Below are 24,899 nucleotides of genomic sequence, written 5' to 3' on the forward strand. Positions count from 1 at the left end.
AGCCAGGTATATGATCAACAGGCCCACTTGTACCCCTTGTCCCCACTTCACAAGGAGGGACTCCCCACCGTCTATCTGAGGCACAGTGGTCTCCCTCGGGCATAGGCTCTCCCTTATAATGACCGCTACCCCACCGCCCCTACCCCGGGTCCTTGGCTGATGGAATACCTGGAAACCCGGCGGGCAAATATCAACGAGGTGCACTCCCCCTTCTGTGCCCAGCCAGGTTTCGGTGATACCTGCCAGGTCCGCACCCCCCTCTTGAATAAGATCTTGGATGAGGGGGGCCTTGTTTACCACGGACCTGGCGTTGCATAACATCAGCCGGTGATCCCGGGCCCGAGGATCTAAGATCCCTGGAGGCCGAGTAGAGCCCTGAGGACCGGAGCACTCACAAGCTTGTAAACAGCGTGTGCGTGCTCCCAAAACCCGATATGGTTCTCTGCTCCCGCCGTATCTGCCCCTCCCACTGACCGTACTGATCACACCACCCTCCCTTACCAGCTTCCTGAGATCTAGAACTGTAATAATAATTTCTTTTTCATGACTTGCAATGTCAGATTAGTAGGCGGTTCATTACCATCGTGCTGAGTTTGTGTGTAGGTGTTTTTAAAACATGTAGAATGAAAAAGTTTTAAAGCAATGAAGAAGGATTATCAGATTTTATACTTATGTCACGAAAGGCTTTCTAATTTTGACGCCCCCCCCTAAAATTTGTCATTTTGGCCAACTTACTAGGTTGCATAGGCCTGGAACCGGCCCTGTTTGTCAGAGGGACCGTATTTCGGGTTTTGGTCATGTAACTTTTTAAACAGGTGGTAGGAAAGCCATAAATAATAAGGCATTTGACTAAATACTCTATTAAATTCTGATTAGTAAATGTGGACGGGGCAGCCCAAAGGCCTTTAAAAACATTTTCTGGCACAGTGGAGGGAGGTACCAAGTACCTGCCACAAAGTTCAATCTCAGCAGGGCTAAGCAACTGTGGCCCCTTTACAACCTGTGAACTTCAACTCCCAGAATTCCTTAGCCATAATCGCCCACCCTCTGATCTAGGGCCTTGTTCTCTTCAGTATTTTTGCACAAAGTGGTTTACAAGATGGGCAGCCATATAAATATTTATAAAATAAATAAATGGATGGATGAATAAATTAAACAGAGTTATTATATTAGAAAAAGGCACCTGATTGTAATGCATTCTATATGTAAAAAAAGTAATATCATTCAAAGTGATTTGAATAGGTTGGAGAAATAAATAAATCTCATAGAAAAAGCGCAAAATCAAATGTACACTTATAGGATGGTGAATATACTGCTTGGAGAAATTATTTGTCATCTCTGAACAGCAGTTGCTTGCAAGCTGCTGAATGTGACGCGGCAATTTGAGATGATTGGAAAAACGACAAGTGCAATTTTAGGTTGCACCAATAAAAGGATAGTGGAATCATCTGAAACAATTCCATTTTATTCTCTTTTGGTCAGTCCATCTGGAATATTATCTGCCCAACCTGGACACTGAATTTTAGTGGGGAGTCAGGCAAACTAGGTTTAACCGGCATTTAGAAAGTAAATACTATGAAAAGAAATGGAAAGAACCTGGAAAGTTCAGTGTTGAGAAAAATGAAAGGGAATATGATCATACTTTTCAATTACCTGAAAAGATGTCACACAGTTATATTCTTATATTGTTCTAAAAAAGAGAGCATGGAATAATGAATTTATAAAAAGATTGTTTCTGGTTCAGTGTTAGGAAACAATTACTTAACAGTGAGAACATTTTGACAATGGAACTAATTACTCGGAGTTATGTTGGTTCCTCCTTGACTGGCTGTGTTCACACATACGCTGGAGAGCCATCTCCTTACAGATGCTTTAATTTGAATTCTTTTGTGGGTCAGAAGCTGGGCTTGCTGTTGTAAATATCTCTTCACCATTCAAAGGTTCTATAAAAGCCAATATATAAACTTTAAAAAAATGTATAGAAAAATCCTCTATTGTAAAAGATAATGTTTTTGCACATGAAGGTCAGACCCACATCCATTCATTGGATCCACAGATTTTCCCATCGCAGCTCCTTGCTGTTCTTTTTAAATGCATAATAGTTTCACCATTTCCCTTTTTCTTCATTTTTTAGACTTTGCTATTGGCCTGGCCTTAATCTATTAGTGATTCATGCCTCATAGAGTTTGGAAGGGATAGTACAGAGAGTCTTCAACTTATCACCACAATTGGGAACAGAATGGCCATCACTAAGCAAGGCGGTTGTTAAGTACGTCACACCTGATTTTGTTAAGTGATTTTGTTTTGTTGTTAAGTGAGTCACACCTGATTTTTATGAACTATTTTTTTTTGCCATGGTTGTCAAGCAAATCACTGCAGTTGTTAAATGATTCATGCGGTGATGAAGCAAATTTGGCTTGCCTCATTGGCCACCTTACATGTTGCAGGCTGATTAGGTCACAAATGGCAATTATATGATGCTGCAAAACTTTTGTAAACACAGGCCGGTTGACAAGGCCCTGAATTTTGATCACAGGACCCGTAGGGATCCTGTGTTGATTGTAAGTGTGAGGTCCAGTTGTAAGGCACTTTTTTCAGTGCCATTGTAACTTTGAACAGTTAACTAGATCAGGGGTAGGCAACCTTGGCTCTTTTATAACTCATGGACTTCAACTCCCAGAATTCCTGAGGCAGCATGGCTCAGCTTGGAAACTCTCCCTTTCCCCTCAGCATGGCTGGCTCAGGAATTCTGGGAGTTGAAGTCCACGAGTCATAAAAGAGCCAAGGTTGCCTACCCCTGAAATAGATGGATAGTTGCAAGTCGAAGACTATCTGTATTCCTTTTGTCGTATTTAGATTTGTTTCGAGAGTTCAGTTTCTTTTTCAAAAATAATAAAAAGTTCTGTGTCTTCCTAATCAGAGCTTCAGTACTTAGTATTCTGTTCCAAAAGGACATTTTGTGTGGTCCCATGCGGAGGCACCTTTCTGACAGGTAGTTTGGTAAGCTATGAATTTAGCTTGCTTGTTAGAATATGCAGAAGACCAACTGAGAAAATAGTTTTGGATTGTCAGCGAATATACAGCTATTTATGCATGTGCAAGACTTCATACTAGATGTAGCTGACAGCAAAACGTTGAGAGACAAATGTATCACTTGCTTTTGGGTGTAACTTATAATCACACTGAGAATTGCATTGCATGATTTTTTTTTGTAAAGTAGGTGACATTTTATGTGAATGTATTCTTTTATGTGAATGTATGTTAAAAAAAAGAAATTGTATAATGTAATTAACTGCTAGATGTGTCTACAGGCCTAGCCAGATGTCCCTTTCCTGTATTTTTTTCTATGTTTATCAAGAAATTGAATTGTTCTTACACTATAGATTTTATATATCAGAATACTGTCATTACTCCAAGTAACATCGAACTGGCACATGTTATACCTTTGCTTCACAAATTGCATTGGTTGCCAGTCTGCTTCCAGGTCCAATTCAAGGTGCTGTTTTTGATCTTTAAAGCAGGGGTCCCCAACCCTAACCCTAACCTTAACCCCAACCCCCAGTCCATGCCAGCAACCGGTCCGCACAAACAAGCAAAGCCACGGGATGAAGGCAGCACACAAAACCACACACTCTCCGGGCCGTGGAAAAACCTCTCTCCATGTAACCGGTCCCTGGTGCCCAAAAGGTTGGGGACCTGTGCTTTAAAGCCCTTCATGATATGGGACTGCGGTATCTGAGGGACCATTTCCATCTGTCCTGAAGAGGTATGCTGTCCATGAGTTTCATCTGATGGGACCCAGGAGACAGACTTTTTCTGCTATGGCACCCACTTGGAATATTGTCTCATTGTTCCTGTGGAACAGACCACATCCTTGACATTCTTCCCTTAAGATATGGCTGTGTGAGCAATCCTGGGGATCTCAAGGCAATAATGATTTGACGAAATGGCTGCTTTGTTTTTACCATCAATTTTCTCCACCATGTTGTTAATAATATTGTTCATTCCTTTTAATTTTAACATTTTTATTTTATAATTGATTTTATTGTAAGCTGCCTTGTCACTTTATTGTGAGATGGCCAACTATGTAAATTTGATGGATGAATGAATGAATGAATGAATGAATATGAGTGAATGAATGAATGAGTTTTACTTCATGATAAAATATGGCTTTCTTTGACAGGATGGAGCTTCAGCAAGTCAGTTTGACTTGTGTACATTCTCTCACACACCACATTCATTTTTGGTTGTGTAGATTTTGATGTGTAGATTCGTATTGGCTCCAGATTCCAAAGGACCTTCTTGCTGTTTTCCTAATTACTATGGTACATTAAATTTACACATTACATATTTTATTATATATTTTAAATGGTGATTTTTTAAAATTAAAATAGTCTTTAACTATCTGTTATCACACAGAATGACATGAACTTATAAAAAGGAAAGCATTGTTTTAGAAATCTGTGCAAAAATAATTATTATATAGAGAACAAACAAGCTTGACTTTTTAAAACTTAGGTATAAACACATTCATTTAACAAGGCTAAAAAAATAGTCAATACTTGAGATGAAAAGCACACATTTTATTTATAAATAATTTGTAAAGAACATGCATTTTTTTTCCTGAGCTGGAAATTTTTAAAAGTTGGAATTGGGCATAGAAAGAAATGTCTTTAGTATATTTATATTGATATGTCTCAGTGCTGTATGCTTTAGAAATCAGCAGTTAGCAAGCAAAAGAAATGGTTAGAGATTTTCTCAAAATTGTTCAAAAACCTTTGGGTAGTAAACTTTTAAGATGAAATCTGCTACTAAATAGTTTATACAATAAAGTAAAATAAAGTAAGTAAAACATATAAAAATTCTGGCAAATGGAAAAAGCTGTTTCCACAGTATTTATTATATGCAGTAGTAAGACTAACAGAATATTACCTCATAAAAATAAACCTAAATTAAAATAATAATTGGAAAATATCCATTGAAAAATCTTAATAATATAAGGACTGCATTGTTTTATGAAAAAAGTAGAATAAAAACTTACTAGGATTCCTAAAAAAATAAAAACAACTTGCAGACTTAGAGAAAATGTGCAATAAATATGTAAGAAGCAAATTTATTAACTTGGTTCCAGCCTATTATGAGAATGAGGCTAACTGAAGACTAACTTTCCACACGTAGGTAGTGATGATCAATCAAAAGGTACCCTGTTGATCCTCATAAATCTCCCTATAGAAGGCTTTTTTCTTCTTGCTCCACAGGCTTTCTGCCTGCTGCTCCTCCTGTCAGATTGATTCTGAAAAGATCCTTGATGTCATCGTCTTTGCACTTGTACTTAAGCCAGCTTTTCTCAGGGGGACTAGTTGGCAGGGAACACGCTGATTAGGGAGTCATTAGGACATGTGTTGTCTGAATCCATTTCTAAAAAATGGAGAGTCCTATTAGCAGTGCTGAGAGCAGAATATTTTCAAGAAGGAGTTTCCCTGGCTTGGAAGAAACAGAACATGCCCTTTGATCCCGAGCTCCTGAATTTCAGGGCAAAGTTTGATTTGAGGGAACTTGACAAATGTCTATCTTAAAAATTAGAAGGTTTTAATCTTGCCTTACGAATAGGAACTTTATAGGCTGACGTGTTGAATATAATATTAATCCCCCATCAATATGGAACAAGTATTGGTCTTTACATGCTTATTTTTTTCCTTTTATCTTAAGGTGCCCAAAGGGTGTCAAGGACTATGCTGTTTTGCATGGTCCTGTTTAAACAGATAGCTGAGAAAGTTCAAGAATACTAGCATAATTCATATGAACAATTGCTGTATTATTGTATGTGTATATGGTCAGGGATCATGCATAATATAAGTACCAGAGAACATGTAGTAAGTAGACTAATGAAGGATAATGTTAATGTACTCTCCTGATGTCAGTCTTGTGAAGTAGTTTAGCCAAGAAGCACTAATTCTATCTTTATTGTAAGGTTACATTAACAAAATTTTGCAAGTTTGAAAGTACATCTCTCCTCTCCTAACCTTTACTGTCCAAGAAACTAAGGAGGGTCCATTATAAGACATTTGTCGCTCCCCCATTCCTTCTGTGGCCTTAGGTGCCTCTTCTCTGACTATTGTGTAGTCTGTGAATCTTCCCCGTCTCCTAAGGCAGAGGTCCCCAACCTTTTGAGCACCAGGGACCAGTTCCATGGAGAGAGGTTTTTCTGCGGACCGGAGGGGGCATGGTTTTGTGTGCTGCCTGCATCTCACGGATGGGGCTTTGCTTGTTTGCGCGGACTGGTTTCTGGCATGCTGCGGCCGGGTGCCAGTCCACAGACTGGGGGTTGGGGACCCCTGCCCTAAGGACTCCCTACATATCATTCCGCCTGTTACTTACCAGATCCATGTAATTGGTGAGTGCTTCTCATATAAATAATATTTGTCATGCGCTGTGATTCATGATTCATTAATGACGTCTTGAAATAGTCATTTAATCAGGTGTGTTTTGCTTATGGAATTTGCTATGAATCACTGTTTAATTTAGTTTAGATTTTCAGTTGTGAGAAATCAGTTTTATTAGAATTGGATTTTTTTTTTACAAGAAGCTAAAGATCACTTTTAATCTTGCGACACAAGTTAAAAGAAGAAATGTGTGATTTCGCTGTAGAATACAATCCATGTAAAGAAAAACCTGCTTCTTTAAGCACTAGATAGAACCCAAACTGGTTGTGGCATTTTGCACATGTAGTGCTGAGACCTGGCCTGCTCAACTTGTAGTGGGAAGGGACCACACTGATGAATTAAAAGTCCTCACAGGCTACAAAGAAATATCTGAAATGCTATGACAGTGATGGCAAACCTTTTAGAGACCAACTGCCCAAACTGCAACCCCAAACCCACTTATTTATTGCAAAGTGCCAGGGCTGCATCAGCATTGTGGTGCCCTCGGGATGGGTGGGGGAGGCATGGCCCACTGGGTGTGCGTGGCTGCAGTGGTCATGGCAGACTGGGTGAACGTGGCTGGGGCCAGTCCCTTGCCATCTATGGGGCATCCCCGGGGGGGCCAACGCCGCTTGCTCGCATACTTCCTGCCCTGTCACTTCCAGATGCCACGTGCTTGCTACTCTAGTGAACTCTGCTGGGGCAACGGTGCACGTGCCCACAGAGAGGGCTCTGAGTGCCGCCTCTGGCATGCGTGTCATAGATTCGCCACCACTGTGCTATGAGCTGTTTGGGGGCTAGAAGAGGGAAGTAGCACTGAGGCTCTCAATAGTAATAAGTCTTGGAGATGCTTGTCATCACATTTTTGGGGATAGTGGCAACAGTGGGCTGCATAATACTGCATGTGTTGTGCAGGCCTGCCTTAGATATCATTCAGTCCCTTAAACAAAGAATTCTGGTTGTATTAGAATTATTGAAAATATGGCTGAGGAACTAAATTGTGCTGGGGCATATGACTGATAAATCATAAATTCCACAGTGATATAAAAATGCTATCCTTAATGATGAGTGCAAAATGAGCAGCTGTTTACTCTTCCCTTCTTTCCATAGGGAAAAGTTGTCTGTGGCCCGGCTACAGCAGGAAGTTGCCCGAAATAAGAGTGACGGAACAATGGTAAGTTTTGGCAATCATCCGATTTGTATTTCCAGTTGTATTGCATAGAACCAAAATACAAATGCAGCATTTTATACCAAATGCAGTCAAGACTTTATTAAGGTATCTCTCAGAATGTGGGCAAGGTAAGAATCCTTGGGAAACGTTATCAGTAAAAATATTGATTTCTCTTCTGATGACCAAGTGAAAAATCATAGCAATTAAGTACACAAATAGGCAATTAGAGATTGGAATTAGATATACTTGATTAGTAATTAATCACCCATTACTGGCAATTGACAAAGAAAGCCATGAAAATGCTTGAAAGATTGATTATGCTAATCCTTAGTCTTAAATCCATTCAGATTCTCCCTATGTTTTTGTTGTGAGATTCATTTACAGTACAGCATTAGAAAGCTACAGTGTAAAATTAGCATTGGTAATCACAGTATTGGTTTAACGAGATCTAAATTTTTCATGAACCTTACTGCACTTTTGTTTTATGCCCTCACTTTGTGAATGAAGTCTGCTTACGCTGAGCTGAAGGATCACAGGAAGATAAAAGCTTGATTCAATATAATGGTAAATCAGGATTTAGTACCATCTGGAAGAACTTCTTTGAGGCTGAATGAAGCCTAAGTCTTTCATGCTTTCCTTTCTGTCTTTTTACACGGTCAGAAGGAGGATTCAGTTACTGTGATTTGTGCCTTGCGATTACATACAAGCCAGAGAACAGTCATTAAAGCAAGCTCTGGTTAGTAAACCAAGCTAGTTTTTGCAGTCCAATTAGCATTTACTTTAAATTAAATTGCCTGATGTGTAGCAAACTGAATTGCCCGATGTGTAGCCTATAATAAATTAGAAGTTGTAGAAACTGGATCCTGCTCACACCCTTTTTTGAGCTGTGTTGTAAAAGAGATAACCCAGAGGCTTTGCTGGGTCTACAGCAGGGGTGTCAAACTGCTGGCCCATGGGCCGGACGCGTCATCCGGAAGCCACACCCACCCCATTGCTGGCAATGGCAAAACTGGCCCGATATGTTGCACAACGTCAATTTGCGAATTTGATATGTCTGGTCTACAGTATCGTTCATGTGACATAACACTGAAACATGGCCAAAATTCTAGAGTTGGTTTGTTCTAATTTGAAATTTAATTAGACTAATAATTGTTTTCTATATGTGTGTGTACATGTATATATGTATAACTGCATACATATCCCTTTTTTGCTCTGTGAGGATCTGGCTTCTAACAATAACAACAAAATTAAATAAAAAAAGGAAAGGGATAAAGAAAAAAAGCAAAACCCTAATCATGCAACAGTTAAAAGCCTGGTGAAAGAGATGCAGTTTACAGAGCTTCTAAACACCAAGATAATAGGGGATAAACACGACTTCTGAAGCATCCGTTTTACTGATAGATGAATATAATACTTTTTTATTGGCTAACATTATTTTCCCAAATACTTTTGTCTCTCTGATGTATTTTGAAATTTAATATTTCACTTATATATGTCATTTGGCACTTGTCCTATAGCAGTCTATTCAGCTGAAGATAAAATGGATAGTAAAAAAAAAGATATCACAAAACGAGTGGAAAAAAATAATAAAAATTGAACGGAACATGCTGCCTCTTTGTTTCCAGTATCATAATCATAAATATGATTTTGGCATTTCGGGGCCCCTTAAAGCGATGCCTATCAATAAAGCTGAATACTAATCACCATATAGTATAAATGGCCAAGCTTAAATTTAATTCAAAATTAATTTCTCCTTTGAATATAATATTTTGAGCAAACTTAGCACTGATAATAAAATTATAGGTACTCTTTGATTTGCATCCATTTGTTTAGCAACTGTTCAAAATTACAACAGCACTGAAAAAAAAAGTGACCTACAACTGGTTCTTGTGGTCTCAATTGTGGTTGCAAGTCCAAGACTGCCTGTACTTTAGGATATATCATTTTGCACAATAAAGCTTAAGTTTCTCTTTGAGGCAGTGGTTTGGATCCCGTGTTTATTACAATGGAAGGAAGTTTGAGCTTGAGATACAACTGAGATGCTATAACAGATCTCCTAGAGACAGGCCCGTAGACAAAGATGGACAGCTTCTGAGTGTCTCAGTTGCCTGTCTTCATACATGACTAGGACATCACCCTCATTTTGCCCTACTTCAGTTTCCTGTAATAGAAACAGCTTTAGCAGCTGGCTTTTAATTATAACCAGTATCTTTTATAGTTCATGCATTTATATGGACAGTCCTCAGCAAGTCAGGCCAGTGATGCTGATGCTTCTATTTCTTCGTTCTCAGGCAATAGTGGTTATATCTTGTTTGGTGATAGAACTTGTCCCATCAATGGTAAAAAGTTCAAAGGCTGAATTTTCATGATTCAATGAATGCTTATTGCCAGAGGCATTACTGTCTTTCCTATTGACTTATTTTTCTGCAAAAACATCATTAATAGCCACATTGCAAATGGGATTCCAAACTACGATTCTGTTCTCTAAATTTGGAAGTACTAGTTTAATCTGACAAATGCATTTAGATAGGACTCTCTCTGTTTGCCTTTGGACCAGATAGTGGCATACTTGATTCCTGATCTCAGGAAAAAAGGTTCAGTTTGTCAATTTGATTTTCACTACCTTGGTATTCTGGGCAATTTTAAAAGCTCTGGAGAAGATTTCAGGTGCCAGGAAAAAGGGTGTGTGAAAATCCTATCTTTGGGCATCCTGGCCCAATTCTTCATCCAGCTTCCGAGATCAAATGAGGATGAAGTAGTATGTTTACTCCTAGTATGTTACACCAGATAAAGCTGATATCCTTCAACTTTACTTTTGAAGTCCTTGAAAAAGGGCTTTCTAATAGGCGTGAGGAAGCAGTGATTTGATTTCTGTGGGGCTTGTTTCTCTGTGCAGCTGTCTACAGTTGGTGGTACATTAGGCCTTTAGTTCTACTTGAGATTCTTTGCAGTTATCTCATTCAGATATGAGGATTTTCAAGAGCATTTAGTGTTTATTGCCTTCATTTCAATTCTGTAAATCTCTCCACAGTTTTCAAGAACCATTATAAATAAATAAAAGGGTAATAAGAACGAGAGAGGCAAAAAACTATTTAGTAGTTTCAAGTCACAAAACATTCTGTTATAACACATGATACAACAATAAATGTATTCAGCTTTGGTGTGGGAAAAAATGTCCACTTAAATTAAGAACCGGAGGGATTTGAGATGTATGCAACAAAGTGTCTTTTATTGCCATGCACAACTGTAGTGGTCATGGGGATCCTCGCCCAAGGTTGTAGAAGAGAGTTATAGATTAAATTATTTTGGTTTATTATTTAGGAATGATAAAGAAATACTGCAAATCACAGTGTGAGATCTACACTGAAATACTTCTGATAATACATTGGGATGACTGTAGGACATCGCCCCTGCGTTCTTCTAAACACAGTTCTAGCTATAAGACAAATGCATATAATTGGGAATTTGTCATGATTTATATTTTAGCACAAGTCATTTTTTTCTGTTTGGTAGCCTTTGTCTACATGAAGCGTTTCAAATGTCTAGATGTATTCCTTTAACCTTTATAAATTCTTACCACTTTTTTTATTTTGTAGGCTGTGGCATAAATTACAGCTGTCAAGATCTTTATTTCATAAAAATTAAACCCAAATCAATTCTTCAATTAGTCTTTCATGTTGGCATAGATTTCAATAAAGATAGGCCAGAAGTCCTTATTTGCTGTGTTCCCTGCTGTGGGCTTAAGTGATACAAAGTGATTATCATGGCTTCTGCTCTATATTCATCTAATTCACACCTGCACCCTTTTGTAAAAGCACAACACTTTAACTGAATATGAGGTCCCGGTTGATTTGGTTCCTTTCCTTTTTAAAATCCTTGAGCGTTAGATTGATTTATGAATGTATCAGATTCTTTGTTAGCGTGTAAACTACTAATTAATTTAAAGCTCCCCTGGGGAAAATTAAAGCCCTGGTTAAGACTTTCAACAGGCTCAGATGGTGCTAATAATAGGAAAGCAAGTTATATTAATGAATTTAAGTGTGATCATTCCTATCACATCCCTTCCCCCAAACTATTCCCATTGCAGAAAAAAGCTGGATCAAACTAGATGGAACCAAAAAAAAAAGAGTTAGAAGACGAAGCAACATCTTAAATCTTGAATTAAATAGTCATTGTGGCTATTTTGGTGGTGATGTAATTTTATACTCTTTAAGTTAGTATTATAATTTATATCCTGGCTAGATGGTATGTGATTGAGAAAAGCTTTTCCTATACTTTATAAACGCAGGTCTTTTATTAATAACTTTGTTAATATTTGTTAGCACTTTATCGAATTACTAACAATTTTCAGCTACAAATCTGCAGTACATTTACATCCCTTTTAAGTCAGTGAGATTTAAATAGTTAAAAGACTTTCCAGAATATGTGCATAATAAACTGAGTTGGATTACAATGATAAAATCTGTCCTTGCCAATGATATTCCAAACCTTGTCGGAAGAAACTCGGTGTGGGTTGAGGACCCTGCCTCCCAAGTCCCCAAAAGACTTTCAACTGTACAGACATCATTCTACCAATGGTGTCCTCAACGTATGACCACAACTGAGCCCAAAATTTATGCTGCTAAGCAAGACAATTAAGTGAGTTTTGTCTCATTTTACAACATTTCTTCCCACAGTTGTTAAAGTGAATCAGTGCTGTTGTTAAATTAGTAACATGGTTTTAAGTGAATCTGGCTTTCCCATTGACTTTGCTGATTAGAATGTAGCAAAAGGTGATCACATGACCCTGGGTCACTGCAACCATCATAGCATAGGTACATACCATTTGCCAAGCATCTGAATTTTGATCATGTGACCGTGGAGCTATTGCAATGGTTATAAGTGTAAAAAAAAGTTGTAAGTCACTTTTTTCATTGTAACTTCAAACGGTCACTAAACAAATTGTTGTATGTCAAGGACTATCAAAAAGATCCCCTTGCTCCTGAGACTTTCTGGAAGGGGCTGCCCACTGGAAGAGCCATAATGGGCAATGAGATTCCTATTAGAGGATGGGCTTTCATTAGTGTACACAAGTGTTGCTGATGAGTTTCTGGATGAAGCTGATGCTTTCAAATTATTCTAGACTCCTGGCAACTGCCTGAACTGGTTTCTGTAGTTGGCAAGATTTTTTCAAATTTTTGCCTTCTTCTTAGGACTGGGAGAAAGTGACTGGCCCAAAGTCATCCAGTTGGCTGTGTGCCTAAAGTGGAAGTAGAACTTGCTTTCTTCTGGTGCCCTATCCACTACACTAACCCGGTGCCCTATCCACTACACTAAACCCGGTGCCCTATCCACTACACTAACCCGGTGCCCTATCCACTACACTAAACTAGCTGCCATGGTGCATGGTACATCCATTCATGTTAATCTCATCTCAGTGTTTTAGTTAGCATATTGACATTATTATAGGTAGTCCTTGACTTACAACCACAATTGGGAGCAGAATTCTGGTTGTAAGTCATTCAGCTGTAAATCAAGGCACCACTTCACCAGGCCCAATTTTTCAACCATTTTTACTGCAGTTGTTAAGCAAATTTTGTGGTCGTACATTCAACTCCACTCTCGCATATGGGCATTTTTTGCCGTTAAACGACTAAATGTAAAAAAGTGGCAATGTAGTTTGATAGAGGGCAGCAAGTGGCTGACTTGGTCTCAGTTCCAAACTTTTCCTGGAACATGTCTGATTATTCCTTAGATTAAGACTAAGAAAAAATCTTTAGGACCATCAGGAAAATCTAAGCATCTTGAAAAAAGGCAGTCACAAACCACCACCATATTATTTCCAAAATAATTATACAGATGCATTTATATTGTTACCAGAAATGATGTTTCTTTATCTTGCATATGTATAAAATTGACAAAAGAGCTATTCTTAGATGTAGATGTCTAACAAATTATATTAGAAATTATGCTAGAAATCTTTTTTTTTTTTTTTTAAAAGAACCAGTTTTAACCACATGGGGTGGGATGATCATGCCCTCCCTTCTTACTGGGATATCTTTGCTAACTTGTGTTCTATAAGACTCCCTTTCTTTTGGCTTGCCAAGATTACAAGTATTGTACAGTTACACAAACATGTGGCTAGGAAATGATAAGATTTGGTTAGCCCTGTTTATGCAGAGGTAAGCAAGCTGTCATTCATACTTTGGAAGAAAGGACAAAAATGTTGTGACTTTATATTTTCTATAATTAGAAAAAAATCTAAGCGTATATTAGGTCACCCTGTATGATTCTCTGTGCCATTGTGGCACTCTTCCCTCCACCGCCCCCTCCCTTGCTATTTAAATGTCTCTTGTGTCATTAATGTTGCTCCATTAATCACCTGGCAAAGAGTGATCCAGGATGTATAGAGATGGCTGTGTGAGAGAGCCAGCACATCCTCTGGGCCTTTACTGGGGGTGTAGGAGTCACATGCATGTTTTTGAAAGAGCTGTTTTATACATGGAAGCATAATGTTCCCCTTTCAGCTTAGACGCATTTCCTTTTTTTTTTTTTTTAATCACAGAAGGGATAAATCTGTTCAATTGCCTAAGGCAGTTAGAAATCCTCTCATGCTTCAGCATTGGGGTTATTTGGAAATACATGTTGCTTAGCAGCAAACGAAGTGTTAAAAAATGAGATGCAGAAGCTAACTTATCTTTCCTTCCTTCCTTGAAAAGAGGTGGGTCCAGTCTTTAATTTATTTGAATTTGTTTCCAGTCATTTTGGTATTAATAATAAACAGCAACATCTTAGCCAGGCCTATCATTTCTCTTTGTTCTTTTGTGATTTTATTTTTGCTTTTGTCAGTCTGCTTATGGATATAAGAACTGCATGTGAAATTTAATATGGGTCATTATGCATGATATGTGGATTCATTATTAGACTTTCTGAAAATCATTATGGTTTAAGTCAACTTTGTTCCTTAAAAGCCTCGCTGCCCCATTTAGAGGAATGTCATCATAATTTCTGCCAAGCTTGCACTGGTCGCCTATTTAATGTCCTGATGAGCAAGCTCATAATTTTAAAAGAGATCTATAACCTTTTTTTTTTTAATATATGGCTGTGCTAAATTTTCATGTTACAAAATACTGTACTGTACAAAATAATGTGGAATTTAACCATGACTTGCTTGTAAGTAATTTTATGTTGTACAAAATTGGGGGGGGGGAATATATTGTACACATTTAAATGCAAGAAAATGTGGAATTTAACTATGACTTGCTTGTAAGTAATTTTATGTGATAAAAAAAGGGGGGGGAAGTCTTTACGTGTACTCCTATAGCACTCCAAATGAACATTGTTGATTTCTTTTGGATAAATCGTCTGTAGGACAGGGGTCTTCAAACTTGGCCCTTTTATGACTTGTGGACTTCAACTCCCAGAATTCCTCAACCAGCGTGCCTGGCTGAAGAATTCTGGGAGTTGAAGTCCACAAGTCATAAAAGGGCCAAGTTTGAAGATCCCTGCTGTAGGAGAAGAATAGGCTGAATTGGAAGGCAGAGTTAAATGTGTCTTCAGTTTAGAGCCCTTGCATTGCCACAAGAGACCCAGGTCCAGCCCCCTATGAATTCTGTTGACCCTTATTTATTTGTTTTTTTATTATTATTTTTCATGCCACCCATCTCCCCTACAATTTAGCTTTGACCATTTGTTGACCAAATTCTTGTGTATAATAATAATAATAAACTCATAAGCCATAATAAACTCTTCTGTGCTTTGAACTCATTGAATGCTCCTGGTTATTTGTGCCTGCCATTCCTCACTAGGAGGAATCACAACTATTTCTGAGTAGGATTTGCTACTAAAGTATTTATGTTCCAATCATGCACCTAAATGAGTCTTCCAGTTCTTGACACTTTTAGTCCAAATCTTCTGCACGTCATAGGAAGAGCAGTTCTAAAAACTGATAAGAACAAAATATTTATCTGCAACCTGCCTTTTTCATTTAGAAGGCTGGAATCAGAACAGAACTTCTATGATTGGTCTTCCTTGGAAAGCTTGCTACTTAAAGTCAATCTATTATTTACCTAATTTCCCTTCTAATGCTTTTTATATCTCTATTTAGTTTTCTGCCTCCTGCTGGCCATCTCAGTTTTTTTTAAATTATAGATTGCACTTTGCAGTAATATCCTAGGCTTGTATTTATATTTTACTTTATAGGTAGCAATAATGTACATGATGTTTATTGAAAGTTAGCTCTCTTGTGTAATTTAGAACTTCATCCGAAGTACTGAAAGCTGCCTTCTTATTTGCAAAATAATGATTAAAGATTTTCTATCCCAGAACATAACCTTTTGACTGAAATAACTTTTAGTTAGTTTCTGTGTGGACAGATTATCCTGGAGAAAATCTATCTGTGTGGTTGCTAAACGTTGACACTGATTTGTTAACACATAATTGTGTTTCTGATTCCATTTTCTCAAATTTGCGACCCTCCATATGGGCAAATTCCATATCTTAGAATTAACCAGTCAGCATGACTGTTGGCAAGAATTCTGGGAGTTGAGTCCACATATTTGGAGATTGTTTAAATTGGCTGTTTTTTCTCTCTCTCCTTGACATCTATCATTGTCAAGGTTTCATACTGGGATTTAGAGATTACAGTCTTCTTGTTTTGACTCAAGATGGTTAAATAAATGGATTATTGCAGAGAAGTAGGAAGTGTGTGTATGTATGTATGTATGTATGTATGTTTTTCAAAATTTGGATTGCTAACAAAGAATTAAAAAAAAAAGATTCCTTTCTCCCATATTTGGGCCGACAGGGTGCACCAAACTCAAGATAATGTATGTATGTATGTATGTATGTATGTATGTATGTATGTATGTATGTATGTATGTATGTATATATGAGAGATATATGTACAGTATATCTAGTCTTATTTTTTTGAATCAAAAGCCATAGGATCACTCATTTCCCAACTTTGAAACATGCTGTTTTAAATATTATTTTTATATAATAAATAACAATAAAGCATAGTATGTTATAGCAGCCAAAAGTTGGATGCGCAAATGGCTAGGGAGAAAGCTGTCTTTTTTTACCTATCCACATTTTTCATAGCTGTAGCTGCTTTCTGAGAATTTTTGCTTCTCTTCTGAGGTAAAAAACTGTCAATAATTTAGTATCACAATACAACTGGGAGATGTATGTCTGCTGCCCTGAAAACAACGCTACACATTTTAGCATGATTTACTGCGTTGCTACTGTTCCGAAGTCTGCACTATCCTTTGCATGTAGAATGAGGGCGTAATTCAGCACAGCCACTGTAGATCAAGATAGTCTTTGAAAGATTGAGCATCTGTCCGGAAAATACTAAATACGCCCCTCCAGTGGCTGTCCTTCATTTCACTCAATGTATGATCTACAGGGCCTTTTTGTAGTAGTGGTTTCTTTGCTTGGGATTCCACACTGGTTAAGGGATGATGACATGCTATGCTGTGCGAGTTTATATTCTTGGCAAGTAAAGCTAATTATTGGTATTTCAAAATTTGTTGGAGGAAATATTTTCTTCTGATCAATGATGAGGGAAAAAGTGATTCATAGTACACATAAAGGAAACAGATCAAGCTGTGATATTTATGGCAAAGAGTGGTATAAAGGAAGCATTAATGTGATGGAATGTTTTCCGGAATCCCAGGAGGAACGGATTGCATTCCAGAGGACGAAGAGACAATGCAGTTTAGATAGTTTGTGTAGGAGAAAGAGAGTGAAGACGGCTCCCCTTATTGATTCCCAGGGTATAGGTTTCACAGTGCAAGTTGTCTGTTTTAGTTTGGCAATATTTCTATCTATAGGTAAGGAACACTAAAGGAAACTGCTTAGACAATCTCAACATGTCTTTCTTGGTTTTTGGAGTCTGGCAATTAAAGTATGCTTGTATAGTTTTAAATAGGTTAATGCCTGGTGAAATACTGTGTTTCCCTTAAAATAAGACCCAACCGGAAAATAAGCCCTAGTATGATTTTTCAGGACGCTCCTAATATAAGCCCCACCCAAAAAAAGCCCCAGTTAAGATCGTCAGCCAGCATTTAGTGCTATATTTCCCCGAAAATAAGACCTAACTGTAAAATAAGTCCTAATGTGTCTTTTGGAGCAAAAATCAATATAAGACCCGATCTTATTTTCGGGGAACTATGGTAGCTATGATTCTACCCCATTCATAGTAAATAATATAGTGTGCAGGAGTTCTTGTGCCTTTACCTATAGTACCTGTTGGTAAATATGACTGTGCTTGGTGATACATTTCCATTTAAACCCTTTTGTGGGTTACTGACAATACTGTCAGTAACCCACAAAAGGGTTTAAATGGAAATGTATCACCAAGCACAGTCTGAAAATAACTTAGATGAAATCAGTACTATTATACTCTCCCCCTTAAATGTGGATTTATGAAGTTTATAATTACACGTCCCAGGCAATGGGTGTTTACATTTTATATACTGGGATGCTGAGCGTATGTTTTGCATCCAACAATTTTCTAGTTCAATCTAGACAGATTCTAGAAATGATTCTTGTTATAGGCCACTGGATTAGATGGAGCAGACATCTGATTTTGTATAAAGAAGCTCCCTGTGTTCCGTTTTCTGTTAAGTTGTTATAGTTTTCTGTTTTTATCAGAATCTAAAATAATTCAAGATCGATAGAAATGCACAAGGTGTTTATTAGATATTTTCCAAAGTTAGCTGTTTTATACCTGCAGTAACTATGAAGAAGTTGGGCATATATGAGGGGGGGGGGGAAGCACAGAACCAGGGAGCCACATATATTATCAGCTACAACAAACAGATTTGGTATGGCATGAACTAAATATCTGTCTATTGGGCTATGTTCTGGGAAACAGAATGAAACAGTCTTATACAGTGCTTTTTTTGGTAAAAAAAAAAAAAAAAAAAAAGGTGCCGGAACTCACACATGTCATACAACCTGCTTTGCTTACCCTACAAGGTTCCATCCAAAAAAGGTGCCGGGCGTTCTATGACAAAAAAAACCCTCTGGTCTTGTATATATGTCTGAATGAACTGGAAGTGAATTCTCTAACCTTCCTCATTACTGGGGTTTATGATTTGCATGTCAGCCAACCCTAAGAATGGCGGTGAAAGTTGGACCATAAGAAAGGCTGACCACCAAAGAATTGAAGCCTTTGAACTATGGTGCTGGAGAAGACTCCTACGAGTCCCCTGGACTGCAAGGCGATCAAACCGGTCAGTCCTAGAGGAGATCAACCCTGACTGCTCTTTAGAAGGCCAGATCCTGAAGTTGAAACTCAAATACTTTGGCCACCTAATGAGAAGGAAGGACTCACTAGAGAAGGGCCTGATGCTGGGAAAGATTGAGGGCAATAGAAGAATGGGACGACAGAGAATGAGGTGGCTGAATGAAGTCACTGAAGCAGTAGGCGTGAGCTTAAATGGACTCCAGAAGATGGTAGAGGACAGGAAGGCCTGGAGAAACATTGTCCATGGGGTCGCGATGGATCGGACATGACTTCACACTAACAACCACAACCCTAAGACCGACTGGTTGCCTTAAGACTATATCTCAAAGTCCTTTACATGGAACCTCTAAGATGGAATCTCTAATTTGCAGAATAGCAACCATTTATCTTATTCCTACATATAGGACTAGACCAGTTTGGTCTAGTGGTGAAGGCACCAGGCTAGAAACCCAGGAGACAGTGAGTTTTAGTCCCACCTTAGCCCTGAAAGCCAGCTGGGTGATTTTGGATGATCCATTCTCTCTCAGCCCAACTCATCTCACAGAGTTGTTCTTGTGGGGAAAATAGGAGCATCAGGTATGTTCACCACCTTGAGTTAGTTGTAAAAATAATAAAGGCAGGATACAAATAAATAAAAAATAAACAATAAATACAATCTACTGTATATAAATATTGAGATGAAGATTATGAGGATAACTTCAATTTTGGTAGTTTAAAGACCTAACCTTTCATTACAATATTGGGGAGGGTGTTGTTTTTTTTTTTTTGCAGAATGAGTGCCCAATGTTATGTGTGTTTTATTCAGGAACCTTGGAACAAATTTGTGTTTCGTTTCATTTTTTTGCTGTTTTGTGGTTAATGATTTCTTTACATCTAGTACAATTATTTCCTGTTGTAAATGTTTTTAAACAAGCCAGTTTTCTAAATGTTGCCAAAAATGCTATTTAGAGAGACAAGTACATTTGGTTGTTGCCCCCTTTTCTAGTAATCAGTTTAATTCCCAAGTTAATTTAAGATTAATTATAACACGCTTTGTAGCATTAGAAAGCAAAATTGGTCCGTTTCTTAATGATACTGCTTCTCCTTTTCTGCCAGAAGAGGGAGCTGTATACATTTAAAATAGTTCCAATTACTGAAGTTCAGTTCAAGTAAAATATCAGTCATGTTGAGGTGATTTTCTTCCTGAGGTGGTGAGAAGATTTTTTGAGTTTTCTGGATGTCTGAGTAACCCTTACACTGTTGTTTAAATCTTGTGGGAGTGATCTCAGTTTACCTGCAGAATGGAAAATTAAGCTCTCATCTTTACCAGTAGCTTCTTTAACAATCCTGAATTTGATATTTATCAGTGCTAAAACATGGGACAATCTGATTGCAATTTAGCACAGCAGCCTGAAGGCAAATAGATTTGGAGAAAATTCAGAGAATATGCTTATGCTTGACTAAATGCAGGTCAACCTTTGCACCCATCTTCTGAAATTTATTAAATTGGCAAATATATTGTTGTCCTTGTGATGTGGGGCAAACAAGGTTGGTAAGACCTAGGGACAGCGAAATAGACTATTTCCAAAAATGCAGCATGCAAGGTTAAATAAGAAAATGGCCCAGGGGTTCTTTGACATTTGCACATTAGATAACCCATGCAGAAGATGATCAAGGAAAAGTTGAGGGAGTTCTATACAATCCATTGGGTATATTTAATATCAGAGAAGTCGTTCCCTCTAGGGTGGAAAAAATCCCATTTTATGGCTAGGAACAAATTATGGTGCCTTGGGCAATTCTTCAGTAGCTAATAGATATGAAGCACATCGACACTAATAATACTGAATTGTGGCTACTTTAATTTTAAAAGGTTAAGTTCAGCAGTTCACAGCCCTATCATATCCCCAGAGGCAGTAATATATGTTGGAGTTGGGTATAGTGATGGACCAAAAAAGAAATGCTTTATGCTGTCAAGTTTGAGCAAAAAAGACTAAATTTGGAGACCTACTTTTGGAGGATACGTAGGGAGAGATCTGATACTGAAAGCAAGTTGGCCTAAAAAATCTATACTACTTAAGAACACAATTGTTGTGTGGTGAGAAAAAAAACAAGCATCATGGAAAAAGTTGCCATACCAACTGTATGAAAAGTGGCTATTTATGTTCTTGGGTAATGGCCACTGCAGTGTATATAAATTATATAGGGTTATTTTCTATTTTATCAAATTATATGTAATTTAGTTAGATTACTTTGTAGTTATTTAATTAAATGCCCAGTTAAGCTTAGGAATATTTCATCTTTTATTTTCTTAGAACCATAGGACCCTCGGGGAGCTGAATAACCCTCATTCATTTGTTTCAATTCATTTCTTGTTCTATAGCAGTCTTGTATATTCCAGTCAACCCTCAGTTGATGTATAAGAATTTGTGACCCCTTGTCCTTCTGTAATATATACAAATACACATAGTTTCTCATGTATTCAGGAAGTGCATTGAAATAATACAGGTTTGTAGATTCTCCACAATGCCGCTTAAGAAAAACCTGAACTCTTCATTAATTCAATTACACTGATGTATGACTCAGAAATAATTCATATTGTAAAGATGCCCAAGGTTTTCTGAACTGAAACAAATTATTCTGATGGATAATTTTATATACATGGACCAGATTTGTTTCAATATAATGGATGGATGGATGGATGGATGGGGAAGGAAGGAAGGAAGGAAGGAAGGAAGGAAGGAGTTAAACAGCCTTTATCTGTAGTTACAAATTTGTCCATGGATCACTCTCTTATTATCCTTCTGACTAATTTTGATAAAGTAGCTTTAATTAAAACCCAAATCAAAATGATGCTATGTTGCAAAGTATAACCTTCTGGAATAATTTTTCAAGAACGTCAGTGGAATTTATCTTCATAGGCATTCTGAAAATAAAAATCATGGTTGGCACCAAGCTACTCATTTATTAAAGATTTATTCTTAGTGTCATAGCACAGCTAAAAGGAAAAAAATGGATTGTAATTGGTCAAGTGGAAATGGTGTGGGAGAAGAGAAGGTGGAAGAAGAATTCAGCATTGTCCTCCCACCTGCTAAATCTTCTGTAGACACCTTCCCATCTGGTCTTCTGTTAGCAAGCACGAACTGAAGAATCTCTCTGCTGAGCTTGTAATTATTTGTAGGCATAAACTGCTTACATATCTGTTTGTCTAGAAGTTGAATCATGGCAACTGGACTTCTTTTTTGATTTGAAATGTTTCACAGCTTATCCAAGTAGTTTCTTCAGTCTTCTTCTCCAATTGCCATGAATCTACTCCCAGACAGCTCCATCTCAGTGACTGAGAACCTTCATGGCCGAACACATCTTGTATGTATTTAAATTTATAAAAAGAATGAACAGCTTCAGGAATAGGTTTTTAGAGCAGAAAAGCAGTGGTAGCAGACAGTGAATTACGGGTATTCAACCTTTCTTGATTTTGCATTTAATATTAAATTGCATCCACCATCAGAAAGTGGATGGTAAAAACTCAAATGTTATGTAACTGCTATTAATATGAACACACCCCATAATTTTTTTCTCTCTCAGTATTAAAGTTAAATTTTTATGGAAACTGTAAGAGAATTTTGAGATAGAGGTACTCATGGGAGAGGCTTAAGGCAGATTTTTCTTCTTTGTTTCTTCCCTTCTAAAGAAAAGTTGTTACCTTCAGAAAAAAAAATCACCTGTAACACAGGTGATAAGTCTCAGGGACTTATCCAGCCAGTTCCATGATTGAATGGAAGAAAAACAGAATAGTGCTATCTTGTGGCGATGATGATGATGATGATGATGATGATGATGATGACGACATATCATCAAGCCATTGTCAATTCTTAGCAACCCTATAGATAGATTTTCTCTATGACAATCTGTCCCTGAACTGCTCCTTTAGCTCTTCCAACACTGCCCTCATTGTTACTGCAACTGAATCTATACAGTTTTCTATTGGTCGTTTTCTTTTTCTCTTCCCTTTCACATTTCCCAACATTAGAACATTTTCCAGAGAGTTAGGTCTTTGAATAATGTGTCCAGAGTAAGATAATGTAAACCTGATCTTTTGGGCTTTGAGAACTTTATTGATTTGTCTGATGATCCATTTGTTTATTTTCTTGTCTGTCCACATTGTTCTCAGGAGTCTTCTCCAACATCAAAGTTCAAAAGAATCAATACTCTTTCTATCTTGTTTCTTCAGACCCCGACTTTCACTTCTGTAGAATATCAGAAATACCATGGCTTGCATGATTCTGATCTTTGTAGGTATAGAGGTACTATGGCATTTGAATATCTTTTCCAAGGCCTTCTGTGCTAGTCTATTTTTTTATTTCTTGACTGATTATTCCTTTATTTTTAAGGCAGAAGGCAGAAGCTATCCACCACTTCAATATCTTCATTTCAATTTACTTCTCTATTATTCTGTGTGACATTGACTGTAATAATAAAGGCTGAGAAAAATAAAAAGTAAGGTAGTTGAAAAGTCAATTCTTTCTTACCTGTTCAACGCATTATCATCATCTTGAAAGTTTTTCATAATAGAAGCATCCAATTCTGTTAAAAATGCATGTGGAAGGCAGTTTTGTTCCCTTTAAATAATAACCAACTCCATAGTATTATTTGAATTCATTTTGCTAGAAAATGAAGCACTGTTACTCACAGAAAATAAAAAAGTAGCTCATTGAGACGATCATTTCTGTAAGTGCTTTTGACCATTAGAGTCTTTTTCTCTATCACCCCTTAACTTTAAAGCATTTTAGAAAAAATACAGGAAGGTAATGTATTTTATTCTACTAACAAAAGGACAAATAATGTAAAAAAAGTAAAAATCATTGAATTTCTTCATCTACTCTATTCAAAGAGATTTATCTCTAACCTTACTGAATGCTTTTTGGCTTGCCCAGATCATTTTTCCATACAAAAGGGTAGGGCCTTTTAGATTTTTCAACCTAGGCTATGAAAGAGTTTGGGGTGTTCCTTGAGGATTTGATAGGCAGCTCAGCTGAGGTCTTAGTTTCTATTTGGAGTGAGAGGGATTATGTAGCTTTTCCTTAGTTGTGCCCTTTGCTAGACCACATGGGGTAACTAAGGTCACTCATACCATAGTCACCCTATGAATGTATTATTGTAAGATATATAATATAATAAAATTATATCTGTAAACTTCCCAGATGCATGCAAGTGTGATGTGCGGTATAGAAATTAAGTAAGTACGTAAGTAAGTAAGTAAGTAAGTAAGTAAGTAAGTAAGTAAGTAAGTAAGTAAGTAAATAAGTAAGTAAGTAAGTAAGTAAGTAAGTAAATAAGTAAATAAGTAAATAAATAAGTTCTTCAAAGGACTGGCTCTCCTTGAGGACCACGCAGGAGGTATAGCTGTCCAGAATGCACTGGTGTGGGCACTGTTTACTATACTAAATTTTATCCATGTTTCCCACTGCTCCATTAGCTTCACCGGTTACTGGTTGTCTTCTGGGTACAATTCAGGGTGCTAGTTTATCACCTATACAGCCATTCTTCGCATAGGCCCTGGCTATTTGAGGGGCTGCCTGTTTGGTTTTTTTTCTGTTCACTGGATTGGGCAGAATGGGCGTAACTCAGGTTCCATTAATTGGGCTCAAAAGGTATGCCTTCTTTGTCATGGTATTTATCCTCTGGAATAATATCAACCCAGCGATCAGGATGGCTCTCAGAAATCAGAATGGCTCCTGATGGTGTTCAGAAGCTATTAAAACCTGGCTACAATATTCTTCCAGGCTTTAGGACAGGATGAAGGTTGGATGAGGGCTTTGGGATTGATACGTCTGCCTTTGACCAACTCATGATCTCTTTTCTGTCTTTTGTCTTTTTCTTTACTTTGTAACTATTAAGTTGCCCAGAATTGTTGGGAATCAGGTAGTCTATAAATTAAAAAAAAAATGGCAAGAAGAACCTAAAAGACAAAGTTGTAAAGTTTTATTTCAAATTACTGCTTGAAAGTCTTTCCCTCATTCAAAGAGAATATGAAACTACTCATGTGCAGCATATCTTCTCCTTCAATAACATTACCACAGCAGATGGGACTAAG

General features: G+C 37.5%; 1 protein-coding gene across 1 annotated transcript in view; it reads left to right on the forward strand.

The window, feature by feature from the left end:
* The window catches only part of NCKAP5 (NCK associated protein 5), a gene marked incomplete at its 3' end in the record, with an annotated part of 408,673 nt that overhangs the window by 220,992 nt on the left and 162,782 nt on the right, over positions 1-24,899 (forward strand). Inside the window, exon 4 of the mRNA XM_015812433.1 lies at positions 7,533-7,596. Within this exon, the coding sequence (XP_015667919.1) occupies positions 7,533-7,596 (64 nt within the window). The remainder of the gene's footprint in view (positions 1-7,532; positions 7,597-24,899) is intronic.

The sequence above is a fragment of the Protobothrops mucrosquamatus genome, unplaced genomic scaffold (assembly GCF_001527695.2).
Source record: "Protobothrops mucrosquamatus isolate PMUCROS unplaced genomic scaffold, P.Mucros_1.0 scaffold84, whole genome shotgun sequence".
Classification (NCBI taxonomy): domain Eukaryota; kingdom Metazoa; phylum Chordata; class Lepidosauria; order Squamata; family Viperidae; genus Protobothrops; species Protobothrops mucrosquamatus.